This window comes from Tamandua tetradactyla, chromosome 5 (genome assembly GCF_023851605.1).
Source record: "Tamandua tetradactyla isolate mTamTet1 chromosome 5, mTamTet1.pri, whole genome shotgun sequence".
Classification (NCBI taxonomy): Eukaryota; Metazoa; Chordata; class Mammalia; order Pilosa; family Myrmecophagidae; genus Tamandua; species Tamandua tetradactyla.
Genome location: NC_135331.1, coordinates 178,310,164 through 178,323,906, shown reverse-complemented (window position 1 = coordinate 178,323,906; position 13,743 = coordinate 178,310,164). Strand labels below are relative to the sequence as shown.

Below are 13,743 nucleotides of genomic sequence, written 5' to 3'. Positions count from 1 at the left end.
ACATGTGCAAGTTGTACCTACATCTAAAGTTCTAAACTCACAAGCGTATCTCCTATTTTCTCTCTCTTTCTTTTGCATGGGCAGGCACTGGGAATTGAACCCAGGTCTCTGGCATGGCAGGCAAGAACTCTGCCACTGAGCCACCATGGCCCAAGCATATCTCCTATTTTATGAGAGAACACTGTAACAATTTCAAAAAGTACTTTCTGGAAGCATGTTTATGGCCTTTATAATGGCTGTAATAATAATAAAAAAGCAAAGACAAAAAAACCCCACCAAAAACAGATGTGGTTCTCAGTAATGATAAACTCCAAATATTCTAATAATTGACAAGGTTGACCCTTTTAAGTATAAATTAAGAATCTCATCTAAGAAAGATCAAGAAACAGTCTTTCCCTTTCTGATATGTCTAAAGATATGCCGAAAGATCAGTGTACACTTTTCTTTTTCAGAAAGTATGGACAAGCATATTCCTTCTGACTTCATAAGCAAAGAAGAATGGTCTGAATCACACCAAAGACGCCTGACACGACTTACAGCTGATGTAAGTTGCCCAAGACAAACATTCCACTTTCCCACTGGATATACCTTCAGTAGAATAAATGACTTGAAAATGAGTTCTTCTTTACATGATGTCTAATTCTAAAAATCAATATAAATGTATCCAGAATAGTATATAGTGGAGTTATTAAGTTAATGATTCATCCATTAAAGAATATTATATAGAAGTTAAAAATATCTGTTCTAAACAGAATGAAAAGATTTTTGAATAAAATGTTAAGTTGAAAAAAAAAAAAAAGACCAATATAAAACCGTATAAGCCGAGGTAGTACAGTGGGCAGTATCAGGTGTTAGTTTTATTGTTCTTTTTATACTTTATGTATATTTTATAATTATAATTTTTCTTCTAATCTTTAATAAAAACAAATCATAGACGGTTGACAGCACATATGCATGCATATGTGCACATGTATCTGCTGTGGGGATATATATGGAAATTTGATATGTCAAAATATACTTAGTGGTTTTCTGAATAATATCTTCCTTGCAGGTGTTTAAGACATTGGTATGGTGCCATCTGCTGATACCGTGTTTTGTTCTACAACTATTCCACCTTATACGTATTAGGGATGATCTTTAAGAACTCAGTCACGCAACTAAGTTCTATGCTTAGAGAAACTTTTTAAATAAAGTTCCAGTGTAGCTTTATAAAAAAGGGGGGAGGGGGCAAGAAACCCACAGAGCTGTTACCTTATTTCAGCAAGCATTTCCTACCAAATTCCACTGAACCTAAAATTACCATATACAAACATATACAAGACATTTCTGCAAATATCAGGTATATTTTCACACAGTGTATAGCTCCTAATGAAATATTTCATAAAAACTATATTAATAAACCAAGTAGAAATGGCAATAAACAGTAAAGGCAGGGATTGTAAGGGTAGTTCAGTGGTAGAATTCTCACCTGCCATGCGGGAGACCTGGGTTTCATTTCTAACCTATGCATTGCCCCCCCCCAAAAAAAAATTCAACAAATGGTGCTGCAATAATGGGATACTCATACGGAAAAGGAATGAAAGGTGACCCCCGTCATACAGCATACACACAAAAAAAGCAGTAAAGGCATATATGACGATATGGCTCAACACAGCACTAAAGTCACAAATGTCTAAACAATGTTCCCGAACGATCTCTGGGGTGAAACTGTCCCCTGACCCCTACATGTATACACATGTGCAGACCTTCTATGGGACCACTGGCTGGCCTGGGCCAAATAAGTACAGCCACAGGACTCCTCTCTCAACCTGATGGTCAGTGCTAACGCATGACAGCTTTCCGGGGATTGCCTGGAAAAAGGAGTCTCTGAGTCCCACCGTCCTTTTCAGAGCTGAATTCAGTTATTTTCTTGAATACACGCACAGAGTTCCCCAAGGCCACACAACAGTTACATGTATAATATCTGGTTGAAAGACCTTAGTGAATACCACCCTTCACTTCATATCTTTCAAATCCCAGCTACAGCATTCATGCACTGACTCAGGAAATAGTTATGGGGAGCATGTTTTCCGCCAGGCATTAAACCAAGTGCTAATGATGGGCAAAAAAAGCCTCCTTCTCTGTGCTCACATTTCTCAGAGCCCGCCCCACCACCACCATCCTACACTTTCCCCACCCCATACTCTTCTCCTCCCAAAAAATCCAGACTCTCTTCTTCACCCACCACTGAAAGTTGGTCAGCTGGTTCTGGACTCATCATCCCAGAGCTCACAGTGGATTTTATTTCCACAGAGGGTTAGACATCACCATGTGGGGCATTTTCCCACTCATCGATTAAGTCTCCTTCACTCCCCTACCCCCAAGGCAAACAGCATTTTTTTTTTAATAAACCAAACAAAGAAGGGACATATGGAAGATGACATCAACATGACTCTTCAATTGCAAAAAGACAAAATTAGTCCATAATCTAAAATGTTTTTGTGGGAAAAAAAAAAATCTGAAATCCTGGCAATATTTTTTCCTTTCATCTTGAATGTCAGAATTCTATGTCAGAATGAGTTCCACTATTTTTAAATCCATACTTTCAGACTTTTTACTTACTAACAAGAGTTGGACCAGACATACTTTTATTACTTTAACTTGTCTAGGTCTTGATTCTTAATTAGAGTGAGCTCTGAATCTTTTAAGGCCAGGGCAGGAGTAGTGATTCTTCCCCCTTCTCCCATGAGCAGCCACCCTCCATAGTGCACCTGTTGTTTGTTAACCACTGTTCAAGGCACAGAATCCCTCAAGGAGCAAACACTCTAGTAATTCAAAGTTTTAGGAGTGGTGAAAGAGTTAGAATTACAAATAGATGGTTAGGGAATGTGGTAATTTTAAGCTGTTATGTACCCCAGAGAAGACCATGTTTTTAAAATCCATTCCTGTGGATACAGACATTTTGTAGGTGGGACCTTTTGATTAGATTGAGATGTGACCCACCTCATTCAAGGTAGGTCTTAACCCTCTTACTGGAGTCTGTTACAAGAGGAGAAAACGCATACAGAAGCTAAGAGAGATGAAGTCAAGGGAAGATCACAGAGAAAAGCCCTGGAGAAGCTAAGAGAGGACCCACAGAAGCTCAGAGTGGAGACCACTGAAGCCAGAAGCTGAAAGCAACAAAACCCGGGAATGAAGGAACAGCAGACACGGGTCATGTGCCTTCCCATGTGACAGAAGTGTCCCAGATGTCAGCAGCCTGTCTTTAGAGTCCAGGTATCATCCTGTTGATACTATGAGTTGGACATTTTCACAGTGTAAGAACTGTAATTTGTAAGTTAAAAAATCCCCATGGTAAAAGCCAATCCATTTCTGGTATATTGCATTCCGGCAGCTTTAGCAAACCAAAACAGGGATGTTCACCCCCACAAGATGACATATGAACAAAGATTGAAGGAGTGAGCCATGTGGATATTTGGGTCAAGACTGTTCCATGCAGAGGGGACAGCATGTGCAAAGGGAGGGTTGCCCAGCACCTTCGTAAAAAGTAAGTGGAAAGTCAATATGGCTAGAGAGGCATTGAGTATGGGGAAAGCTTTAGATTATGAGATCTGGGCAGCAAGTGTGGTATAGCAGACACTGGGGACGCAGAACAAAGAAGTCCCAATATTTGTCAAAATTCATAGTGATAAACAGTAAAGAACAGCACGATAACTAGTATTTATTGACTTCTTACTATGTGCTAAATATAACTCTAGGTAGGTTGTGTACATTACCTTCTTAATAAAGAAAAACTACCAACTGCTCTAGCTCATACAGAGTTGACTTTATGGTTAGGACACAAACAGCAGGAAGTCCAAAACTCTATTGTAAGTATTTCTCTGAAAGAGTGTTTGTGTTTTTTTCCCCCTTAACATGACTTAAACCTTAGCTAAATGCTGCAATTAAACTTCTCCATGCATCTTAAAAATAAAAACATAGTCCCTCAACAGATGTCTTGCTTATTTCTGAGTTGCAGTTCTTCATATGAACTGTAAAGTCTGTTTTACCACTACGAGATCAAAGGAGTTAATCAGTTTAGGAAGTAAAATGCTAATAAGAATAGTTTTGGGCATAATTCAGGGTTCAAATCCTGTTTCAATAATATCTTTGCTTTGTTTAATGATTCATGTAATGTAACTTATTTTCTGAAACACAGGAAGAACTAAATGTTTATGAGTGTTACAAATAACGTCTACCAGAGTCCAAAGACATGGTACACACTGTTCTCGTGGCATACTCCTTTCTTTCTGCCATGGTTTCATTTCAAAGGCACGCTTGCATATAGAAATAAGCATGCCAAGAGAGCTGACCTTGATAGACAAAATTAATTAGTAGCAGCTGCAGACATACATTCATTAAGAACTTTAGTAGATTCTTTACTACTTAGTTTCCAGCGTTCATAAAGAACTTAAGTAGGTTCTTTACTATTTAGTTTCCAGTAATTGGGAAATAATTTGAAAGTATGTACTCAGCACAAAGAGATTGCTCAATTCAACTCAAGAAGCACTTTCAAGCACCTGTGTCAGGTGCCAGGAAGACCAAAAAAGACCGTCTCAATTGCTGTCCTCAGGAGTTTACAGTCTGCAGGGATGGCCAAATCCCAGATTTAACTCTGAGTAGATGAGATGAGAGAAGTCTGGGCAAATATACACACTGGTGTAGAAGGTGCCAGAATAAACTTGTGCTTGCTTCAAAAAAAAAAGGCACTCAAACTCCAGATATGAGCTGACCAATCTCTAAGCAAAGATAAATGACTGACAACTTAAGAACAGACTGTCTGATAGCAACAACATGTTGAAGTTAGGCAGGATTTTTTTTTGGGGGTGGGGTGGGGTGTATGGTCCGGGAATCGAACCCAGGTCTCACCTGCATTGAAGGAGGGCATTTAACTACCTGTGCACCCTGGACAAGATTTTTTAAAGTGATTTTTAGGGATCCAGTACCTATGCTTAGAAGTCTCCTCAGAGAGCATCTGCTCATTTTCATTCTTCACTCGTACTTGATTCCCAAGCTGGAAATCTTTTCTTGCATACCCATTTCTAAATATTTTAATGAAGAGAGAATCAGAGATGTTTAGCTAGAAGGGAACACAGCACAAATCCACCACATAAATTAAGGATATTTCATTCTACAAAACTTATCTCAAAGTAATAAGGCTGGACCAAAGCCAAGCCTATGGATTTATACAAATAGAATAAAAACTAATGATCAACTTGCATGAGATATTATGGAAGGTCAAAAATCATGTTGAGATGATCTCTGTAAACATCTAACTTTAGGCAAGAGGATCTAGAGAACCAGGGCACAAGAAGGAGTTGATATCAACCCAAAATCTGCTCACCTAGCACCTAACTCTGGGTCCTGGCAGGCTGGGAAAGCTGGGAATGGTGGACATTTTTTTCAAAATTGAACAAAGATGTCATATAGGCAAGCAGCGAGCATACAGAGGAACCAGTAGTGCTTCGCGGGGTCAACAGACTCCAAGTGACACAAAAGTTTTAAATAATTCCGTTGACCAGGCTTATCAATATTTAGATGAAATTATAACTTTTGTTTCCTGCAACACAGTACAGTGAATAAAAGCCTATTACCACATTGTCTATAACACAGATGGCAGCACTTTATCACAACCCTAAATATTATAAAACGTTTCCACTGTCTCAGAGCTGATTAAAATCAGAATTACCTGTGGGAACTTTTTAAACGTGCATATTCCCAGGCCCCACCCATGGGAATTTTGATTTAAAAGGTGCAGCTGGGGCTTTATAAAGCTTCCAGGGAAAGTAGTGATCAAACAGGTTGGGGAGCCTCAGCATTCATGAAGTACCAGACTAGACTGTCTCCAAGAACAATGAAGGGACAATGCAGTAAATGGCTATTTTCTTCTCACCAAAACCAGGTTTTTGTTATGTCTGCTCTCTTTCCTTATAAACTTTGAGAGCACTAAAATCACATGCACCCATCACCCAACTATGTAGCATTAGCACATCTCAAGACTTAAATCGGGTTTGCATGCCTAAATTTATGAAACTTGAAAAAACAAATGACGAAGCATTAACTGGGAAAATTACAGATGTGTGAAATATTCAATAGTCACATTATGCCTCTATACTTAAGAGCTGTAGGCACTGGAGTGTCTAGATTTTCTTTCAATAAATGTTCCAAATCTATGGTGTACTGTTTACCTGTAACTTAATACCTACCCCCTTTCTGGTTCTTTTTGCATCCTAAGTATACATAATATTTCATGGAAACTCAAGTGATAATATCTTCTTCCATCATTCAGCTACAATGAAGTCTCAAATCTGAAGCTGAATACGAATCAAACTTATTCCCAGAGATCTGCTCTAGGAAGCAGAGTTAAGTGGCCTTCATGACCACATAAAATTAAAAACTGCATTTGGAAAGATGGTGACAGCTTTAGTCAGAATTAGTACAGGGACACACTGTGGGACTGATTCACAGATGTACAGTATTAAAGTTGCATCTTCCAACAGTGACTTAAGGAAACATTTTTAAAATGCCTAAAATATTCATTATCAAATTGTACAAATTTAATATCATACGTATTTAATAACATTTTATGAAATGCCTAGTATTGTGCTTCCCTGTCACTTGACAACATAAATATAGGTGTGTGTGTTTCAACAAATTGTCATGTTAGTACACTTAGGAACCACTATCCATATCTTGAATATCAGTGTTTCGGGCTGAAAATGGATACACGGCTCAGTGGAGGAGAAAGAAAAAAAGCTAGCAATTATTTGGCTTAGTTTTGATTATCTCACTAGAAGACACCAAAGAATGGCAGAGAGGTGTCAAAATATTCCTGACCCACTCACTGCTATTAAATAACCTCAGTTGTATAAGGAACAACAGCAGAGAGGAGAGGAGAGAGAGAAACAAGAACTGAAAAACCTTCACAGACAGCTATCCCTTGCTATCAAAAAACCCTCTCTATGGCCTTTCGTCCCTTTTTATCCGCTTGAATTAAAAATAACTTGTAAACAGGATTAATAAAGACCAATCTGGTAGAAATGCAACGAGAGGGCAAGCTCGGTTGTGGACTTATTAGGTGCAACTCGAAGTCAAGAATTAGGTCCAGAGAAGGACCAGCCTGTCGGGGTCGACTCGCTCACCTGTCCCAGAAGCAGCCGAGTCACGCGATGCCCACCTGGGACTCACCGGACTCGCGTTAGGAGGTGGCGGCACTGGTCCCCCTGCTTGAAGGGCCAAGCCGGGAGAACCCTCGCCAGCCGCCCGGCACCCGACCACCAGCGCGCACGCCAGGGTTCGGGAGCCGCACGCGGGGCAGGGGCGACAGGAGGGCCCGGTTTTGTCACGGGAGGCCTGAGGGAGCTGCCTCCAAACACAACTCTCCCCGAGGGCGGCCGGAGCCGTCGGTTCGCGCACCCCCGCCATGTCACTTCTCCCCGGCCCGCAGCAAAGGAAGTCTGGGAACCGATTGACCGCGGCTGGTGGGGAGGCGCCAAGTTGTTTTCTCATTTTGTGTGTGGGGGGGCAGGGAAGGATTAGGTGGGGGAGGGATGCAGATGCGTTGACTTCTCTTTACCCCGCGAGACTCCGCCGGGCAGAGCTGGTCCTCGCGCCGGTAGCCGGCTCAGCAGGGTGCGGGCGGCGAACCCCACTTCCTCCCCGCAGCGGCCCGCCAGGCCCCGCCCGCCCCGCGGCCCGCCCGCTGCGCCCCGGGTCCCGCCGCCCGCCCGCCGCGCCCCGCTCACCCGGCTCAGCGGCCCGCAGCCCTAGCGGGGTGGAGACGGCGAGCAGCAGCGCCAGGACGCCGGGCACCATGGCCCCGCCGGGCGCCTCTCAACGGGCTCGCGCTCCCCTCGGCCGGCCCCGCGCCAACTCCTCCGCCGCCAAACGCGGCCCCGCACCGGATCCCAAGGGGGTGGCCCTCGGCCCAGCGCTCCCGGCCCCGCCCCGCCCCGCCCCGCGCCAGCCCCCAGACGAGGAAGTCGCCCTCCCCGGCGGCGGCGGGCAAAGAAGCCCGAGGCGCTCCCCACTCTGCCCGCCGCCGCGGCCCCGCACCCGGCGCTCCCGGCCTCGCTGCCTCCTTCCCCTGCGCGCGCCACGACCCGCGTGAGCCTGGGGGAGGCGGACACCGGGCGGGGAGAGCCGTCTCGGGCAGCGCTGCGCCGGGGTCCTCCCGTGGAGCCTGAGCGCGGCTGGCGCCCCCGGGCTCTTCTCGTTCCGTGCTTTGCCGACCCCGCAGGGATGGCTGTGCCAGTGCCGGTAGTTTGATGAGCAGACGACGGTGGCCATGAAGACCCTGTTCGTTCGTTCATTCATTCATTCATTCATTCATTCATTCAAGAGTTAAGTTTCAGCAGTGTGCTTGCCAGAAACTGCTTAATCTAACTGTGCAGGTGTCAGAAATAAGCAGGCAAATGTATCAAGTGTATCAAGTAAATTGCAACTGGTGACGCGAGGATGCTGGCGGAGCGCCTCGGGAGAGCTGAGGGAATGGCGGGGGCGAGGGGCCAGCGGAGCAATCGGTCAGGGAAGGCCTCCAGGAACGTGACAGCTGAGTTGGAAATGCGGGGTGTGCGGGGCTTGCGGAGGGGAAAGGAGGGGACCCGGAGAGCAGACCAGGTGTACCAGGGAGAGGGAGCAGAGAGCTTGACGCAGACGGCGAAGAGAGCAGTTAAGCGGCTGCGAGGCCGGGGGCAAGCCGGAGCCCAGAGCAGGGGCCGGAACGTGCAGGGCCTGACTGGCCACGTGAAGAAAGTTCAGCTCGATCCTCGGGGCGATTAGCAGCCTCTGGAAGTTTCAGACGGAGGAGGAGTCACAGGCTCTGCTTCTCCGGAGGCGGAGGGGGGCTGGTGGGAAGAGTGGAGAACTAGGAGGCTGTTGCCAAATAGTCAAGTAAGAAATGACGGTCGCGTTGGGAGGGGCGGTGGCAGTGGAAATAGGGGGCGAGGACAGAGTTTGAAGCACTCCCTGTAGTTTCCCGTCCCCGCGCCCTGGCGCTGCGCCCCGCGGGTTTGCGGGTCAAGGAGCCACAGCTACACCTGGAGGTGGGGAGGGGCGTGTGCAGCGCCTCGGAGGCCCGATGTGGGCCCAGCACCTGCTCTTTTCAGAGGCCTCGAGGGATTCTCTTTCAAACTTGCATTCCTTTTTGCCTCTTTCTTTCTTGCTTGCTAAATAAAATGGCATCTGAAATTTCAAATGAGAAAGATTCATTGGGGGTCTTCCTCAGAGACAGAAGCGCTTAGAGTAAATAAGCGGGGCTTTAGACATGAGGCTAAGGTAGGTCTGAATCCTGGGTCAGTCCCTGCCTATGACTGAGAATTCCATTTTCTCTGCACCTCATTTGTGGAGTGTAATATCTAACTTCCCCAGCTGTCACAGGGACTAATAAAAATCTGAATACCAACTTCTGGCATGAAGGGGGTTCACAGCAAATAGGTTTTATTGAAAGTAAATTCACGTCTCTGAAAATATTGAATGTGTTATTGCAGGAAAACAAGGGGGTGGGGAGCATCTTTTAAAAGATACTTTGATACACTGAATCAATTCTAACACCAGATTTCTCTTTTTCTTATTTCTCCTTTTTTTTTTTTTAAGAAAATGAGGTTGAGCAGCAGTGGCAGAGCCCTAGCTGGCTTGGCTTTACGAGCTGTGAATGAAGCCGAGACAATGAGAGCAGTGTCTACCTGTGAGGAATTCGCCTGGTGAGGCAGGTGGGCTCCCAGGATGACCTTTCCCATCTCAGTTAATACCCTGATAGAAAAGGAGGAAACTGCACCAGAATCCCAAACCTGATAAGGTGAGAGATTTGGGATCTGGTAATGAAGAGAAAACAGAAGGGCCAGCTGGATCCAAGTGCTTTCCTTATGCCACTCCTTCCTTGAAAAAGAGAAGAGTATTTTAGGAAAGGCATGGTGAGAAAAAGGTGAAAATACAGCATTTATCAATTATATTTGTGTATCTAATGAAACAAATAAGTTCCTTAGAATTGATCTACTTCAACCACAAAGACATTTATGTTAACCATTTATACTCATTTGTATTCTTAAGAAGATTCCATTTTGATTTTATTTCTTTATAATGCATTTTGGAATCTCTGAATTTTATAGAGTTCTGAGATTCCATGAAGAAAAATTAATACTTATTAGGATCCATCCACCATAATCTCATATACTAGTATTAAAGAACTGCTTATCTTCTGAAAAATCCTTAGGAAAGGAAGAATCTCTTATAAGGCTATTTCGCATTTAACCCCCCCCACCTCTCCCCACAGAACTTACCATCCTTACAGACTTCTTTCAATTTGCATTTATTGCTGTAATTTATGCTTATATGTGCTAGTTCTTTCTACTATAAAAGTAAAGAGCAGCTGATCAAGGCCTACTTTTTTTAAAAATTAATTAATTAATTAATTATTTTTTACATGGGCAGGCACCAGGAATGGCAGGCAAGAGCTCTACGTGCTGAGCCACCGTGGCCCGCCTGGCCTATTCTATTTTATATTTAAATATGTTTTGAGTCCTGCTTAGGTAAGAGAATATAAACCAAACTGCAGCCATAGTGTGATTCTAGAAGCTTCGAATGAGATTGTGGCAAAATGAAGGAAAGGTAGGTTCAAGTCTAAAATCACTTTTATTGTTATCATTTAGTAACTCAGATTATGACTCTATGAAGAAGATTATCTGATATGATATATAAATTTAAAACCCTTTGATAAATAAATTTTGAACACTTTCTATGTGTGAAATGATGTTAGGGAAATACGTTAAAAATAAATACAGGCACCGTCTCTCCCTCATTTACAATCTAGTAATTGAACACGTGAAATTAATTATATAGGGTGACGTGTGCAGTGATAGGAGAGGTTCAAGGTGTGTTAATAACGTGGAGGAAGGGACTAGAAAGTGGAAATGGTAATTAGAGGGAAATTAAGCATTTACCTTATGGGTTGAAGAACTTGTGAGAAAGCTCAGAAATAGAGATCACAGGGCGTGTATAAGGAATTAACCCTGGATCATCGGGACTGGAGAGTGAGTCTGAGAGGAAGTGAGAGCCTGGAGGCGGAGTGGAAGGCAGAAGCCAAATGGGAGGGCCCTAAGAGTAGTGGGAAGCAGGGAAAGAAGATTGAATTTTGGAAAGCTCACACGGCTGCTGCGCAGGGAATCACGTGGAAAGGAGGCAGGAGAGACCAACTAGGGGACGATGGCATTAGTCCAGGCTAGAAATGATGGCACCTGGTACCCAAAGTGTGGGCCCTGAACCAGCAGCATCTGCATATATGCGGGAGCCTTTTGGAAATGCAGACTCTTGTTCCCCACGCCCAGCTGATCTCTGAGCCGGAATCCACATTTAATGGACGTTCTGTGAGTTATTTAAAGGCAAATTCAAGACAAATTCAGCCATAGGATGTAGCCAACGAGAGAGGGATGAAATTTCTTTGCAATAAGCTAAAGTAATCAGTATCAACCACATGGTTTCCTCATCCCTTACGCCCCACTGACTTTTCAGAAGGTTGGGTTGCTGATGTTCCTCTGATAACCACATCATCTAAGCTCCAGCAAGGCTGCTAAAATGCTGTAGTTCATTGGGGCCAGGTCTCATCCTCTGACTCTCTCTTAGGCAGGCCTAGCAACTTGACTTTTCTCAATGTACTTGACCTTGGGGATGTACCATGATGAACTTAATCACAGAAGTATATATACTAGTAACAATGCCAACTTATTAATTAACTGTGAGATCTATAAAATGGTAGGGACAGTCTCTGCAGCCTACAAACAACTTTGGAAGTTAGGCTCCATCAGAGGTTGGTAGATACACATCAAGGGCGCTTGAGTGGTTCAAGTGTGTAAAGGCATCAGGGTGAGAGAGCTGGATCCTTCCCACTCCTCTCGCGTGTGGATATTCTGGCTCTGAACCACCAGAACATGCAGGTCGAATCCCTTCCACGTGGCCTGGCGCAGCAGGGCATGGCAACACTCCTCTCATAGGCTGGCCTTTCTCCAATTTCCATTGCTGCTCAGCTCACCACCATCCTGACATTTCTTCTTTAGATATGTTAATGCAGGCTTCCGCTTGCCCAGGCTTTCTCCTACAGATCCTCATTCTGTCTAATTTCTGATTCTTTATATATTGATTTTATTGTGCAGCTGTCAGAGGGCAGGCCTACTTTCAAGCTTTGGTTACCTCTGCAATTCCTGCAATCCATTTGCGTGATTTTTAAAAATAGTTTTTTGAACACCTTTCATATATTTGATCACAACTGGTTCTTAAGACAACTCAAGGACAGAGTTGCCTAATTGTTTCCCAGGGAACATATCTAATCCACACTGGGGGATCTACAGAGAACAATTAAAGCTCTGAAAAGTTGTGCAGCATGGAACTTACTTAACTTAATGTTTCCTAAATATATTTGAAATTTTGTTTTTATTTTTATTTTTCGTTTGTGGGGATGTGGGGTGAAGTGGTTTAGTTACATAGTGTTTTAGCGAATATATTCAGTGGGGATAGAAGAGACAAGGGAGTGGAGGGCTTCATCTCATCCCCTTGGCTTGAGAGAGCCCATCGCTAATCCAGAGGTATAATTCCCCTCTCCCTAACTTCTCGTAAGATGGAGATGGATGGGACACACCAGTGTGGGATGCCTGTAAAGCAAGCTGGAAGAGAGTTCAGGACTTTGTTGTCCTCACTGTTACCACCTCCAGCCCTGAGAGCTGAGATCACGCTGTGCCCAGGGCCATTGACCTTGATGAGGAGTGGGGGGAACGGGAGCCAGGGGGCTCCCTTTCCCCCTGCAGGCAGATTCAGGGACCTTGTACTCTGGAAAAAGTCTGGGATCACGTACAGCTAAAATAGCACAACTTCCACTCATGAACCCCCAAGGTTATGGTTGAGAATCCCAATCTCACTCATGACAGCCACAAACTATTGACCTTAGAGCTGGAATCAGACCCAAGAGCTTGGTGCTAATGGACTCCCTGCCTTACCCTTTCCCCTCTGCTCTATCTGAGCCTAGAATGAAAAGATAGAATCAATATGGGGCTGGCTAGTTGAAGAGGCTGAGATTGGCCTTTAGGCCTTTAGGCTGTGATCACTGTGAGATCAAGACAAGTGTGGTCAAAGTAGGGATGCCAAAAGGAAGGAAGCAGGAGTGCTGAGCAGCCCCTGCACCAACCTCTCCCCTCCCCCATCTGTTATACTCATGGGCTATGGAAGACTCTGGACTGGGAATCAGAAAATGGGGTTCTATTCTCGCTCCATAAACTCTGTGACTTTGGGCAATCCCTTAACCTCTTTGGGCCTCAGCTTATCTCAACAAATAGGAGGTTGGACTGGATTCCAGTTTGGCCATCAGGATGCTGAGCTGATTCTTGTATGCACCCCTGTGGAAGTAGAGGTGATTTTGCCAAGAGGAACAGAATGGAGAGATGAGGATAGGGGGCTCTGGAAACCATTAGTAGAGCTTAAAACATTGTGACCAAGGGTTAAGAATTAACAAATAATTATAATTACTGAATTGTTATGTAGGTGGTTTTCTTACTTTCCCATATGGCAAAATGGTGAAAGGGAAATGCCTGAGGTTGCTGAACTGTAGCCCATCTGCCTTGATCTCTGATAATGATGGTATAATTATATAATAGCCTTTATCGTGATTATTAAAACCTTGTGATTGGCCCCACTTGTACCCCTTAATCCTGTTTTTCAATTTTGGAGTCTTGTGATCACAAAAGA

The 13,743-nt window shown here is 44.2% G+C and overlaps 1 protein-coding gene across 4 annotated transcripts in view; it reads right to left on the bottom strand.

The window, feature by feature from the left end:
* DCBLD1 (discoidin, CUB and LCCL domain containing 1) overlaps positions 1–7,868 on the bottom strand; it is an 88,519-nt gene extending 80,651 nt beyond the window's left edge. For 2 of the 4 annotated variants that reach the window (XM_077162743.1, XM_077162742.1), the window contains exon 1: positions 7,161–7,506. In XM_077162743.1, the coding sequence (XP_077018858.1) occupies positions 7,161–7,443 (283 nt within the window). In that variant the 5' untranslated portion in view covers positions 7,444–7,506. Of the gene's footprint in view, positions 1–7,160; positions 7,507–7,763 lie in introns of those variants that run through there. The other 2 variants (XM_077162744.1, XM_077162745.1) reach the window with 2 other exon arrangements.
* Between the last annotated feature and the right edge of the window lie 5,875 nt (positions 7,869–13,743).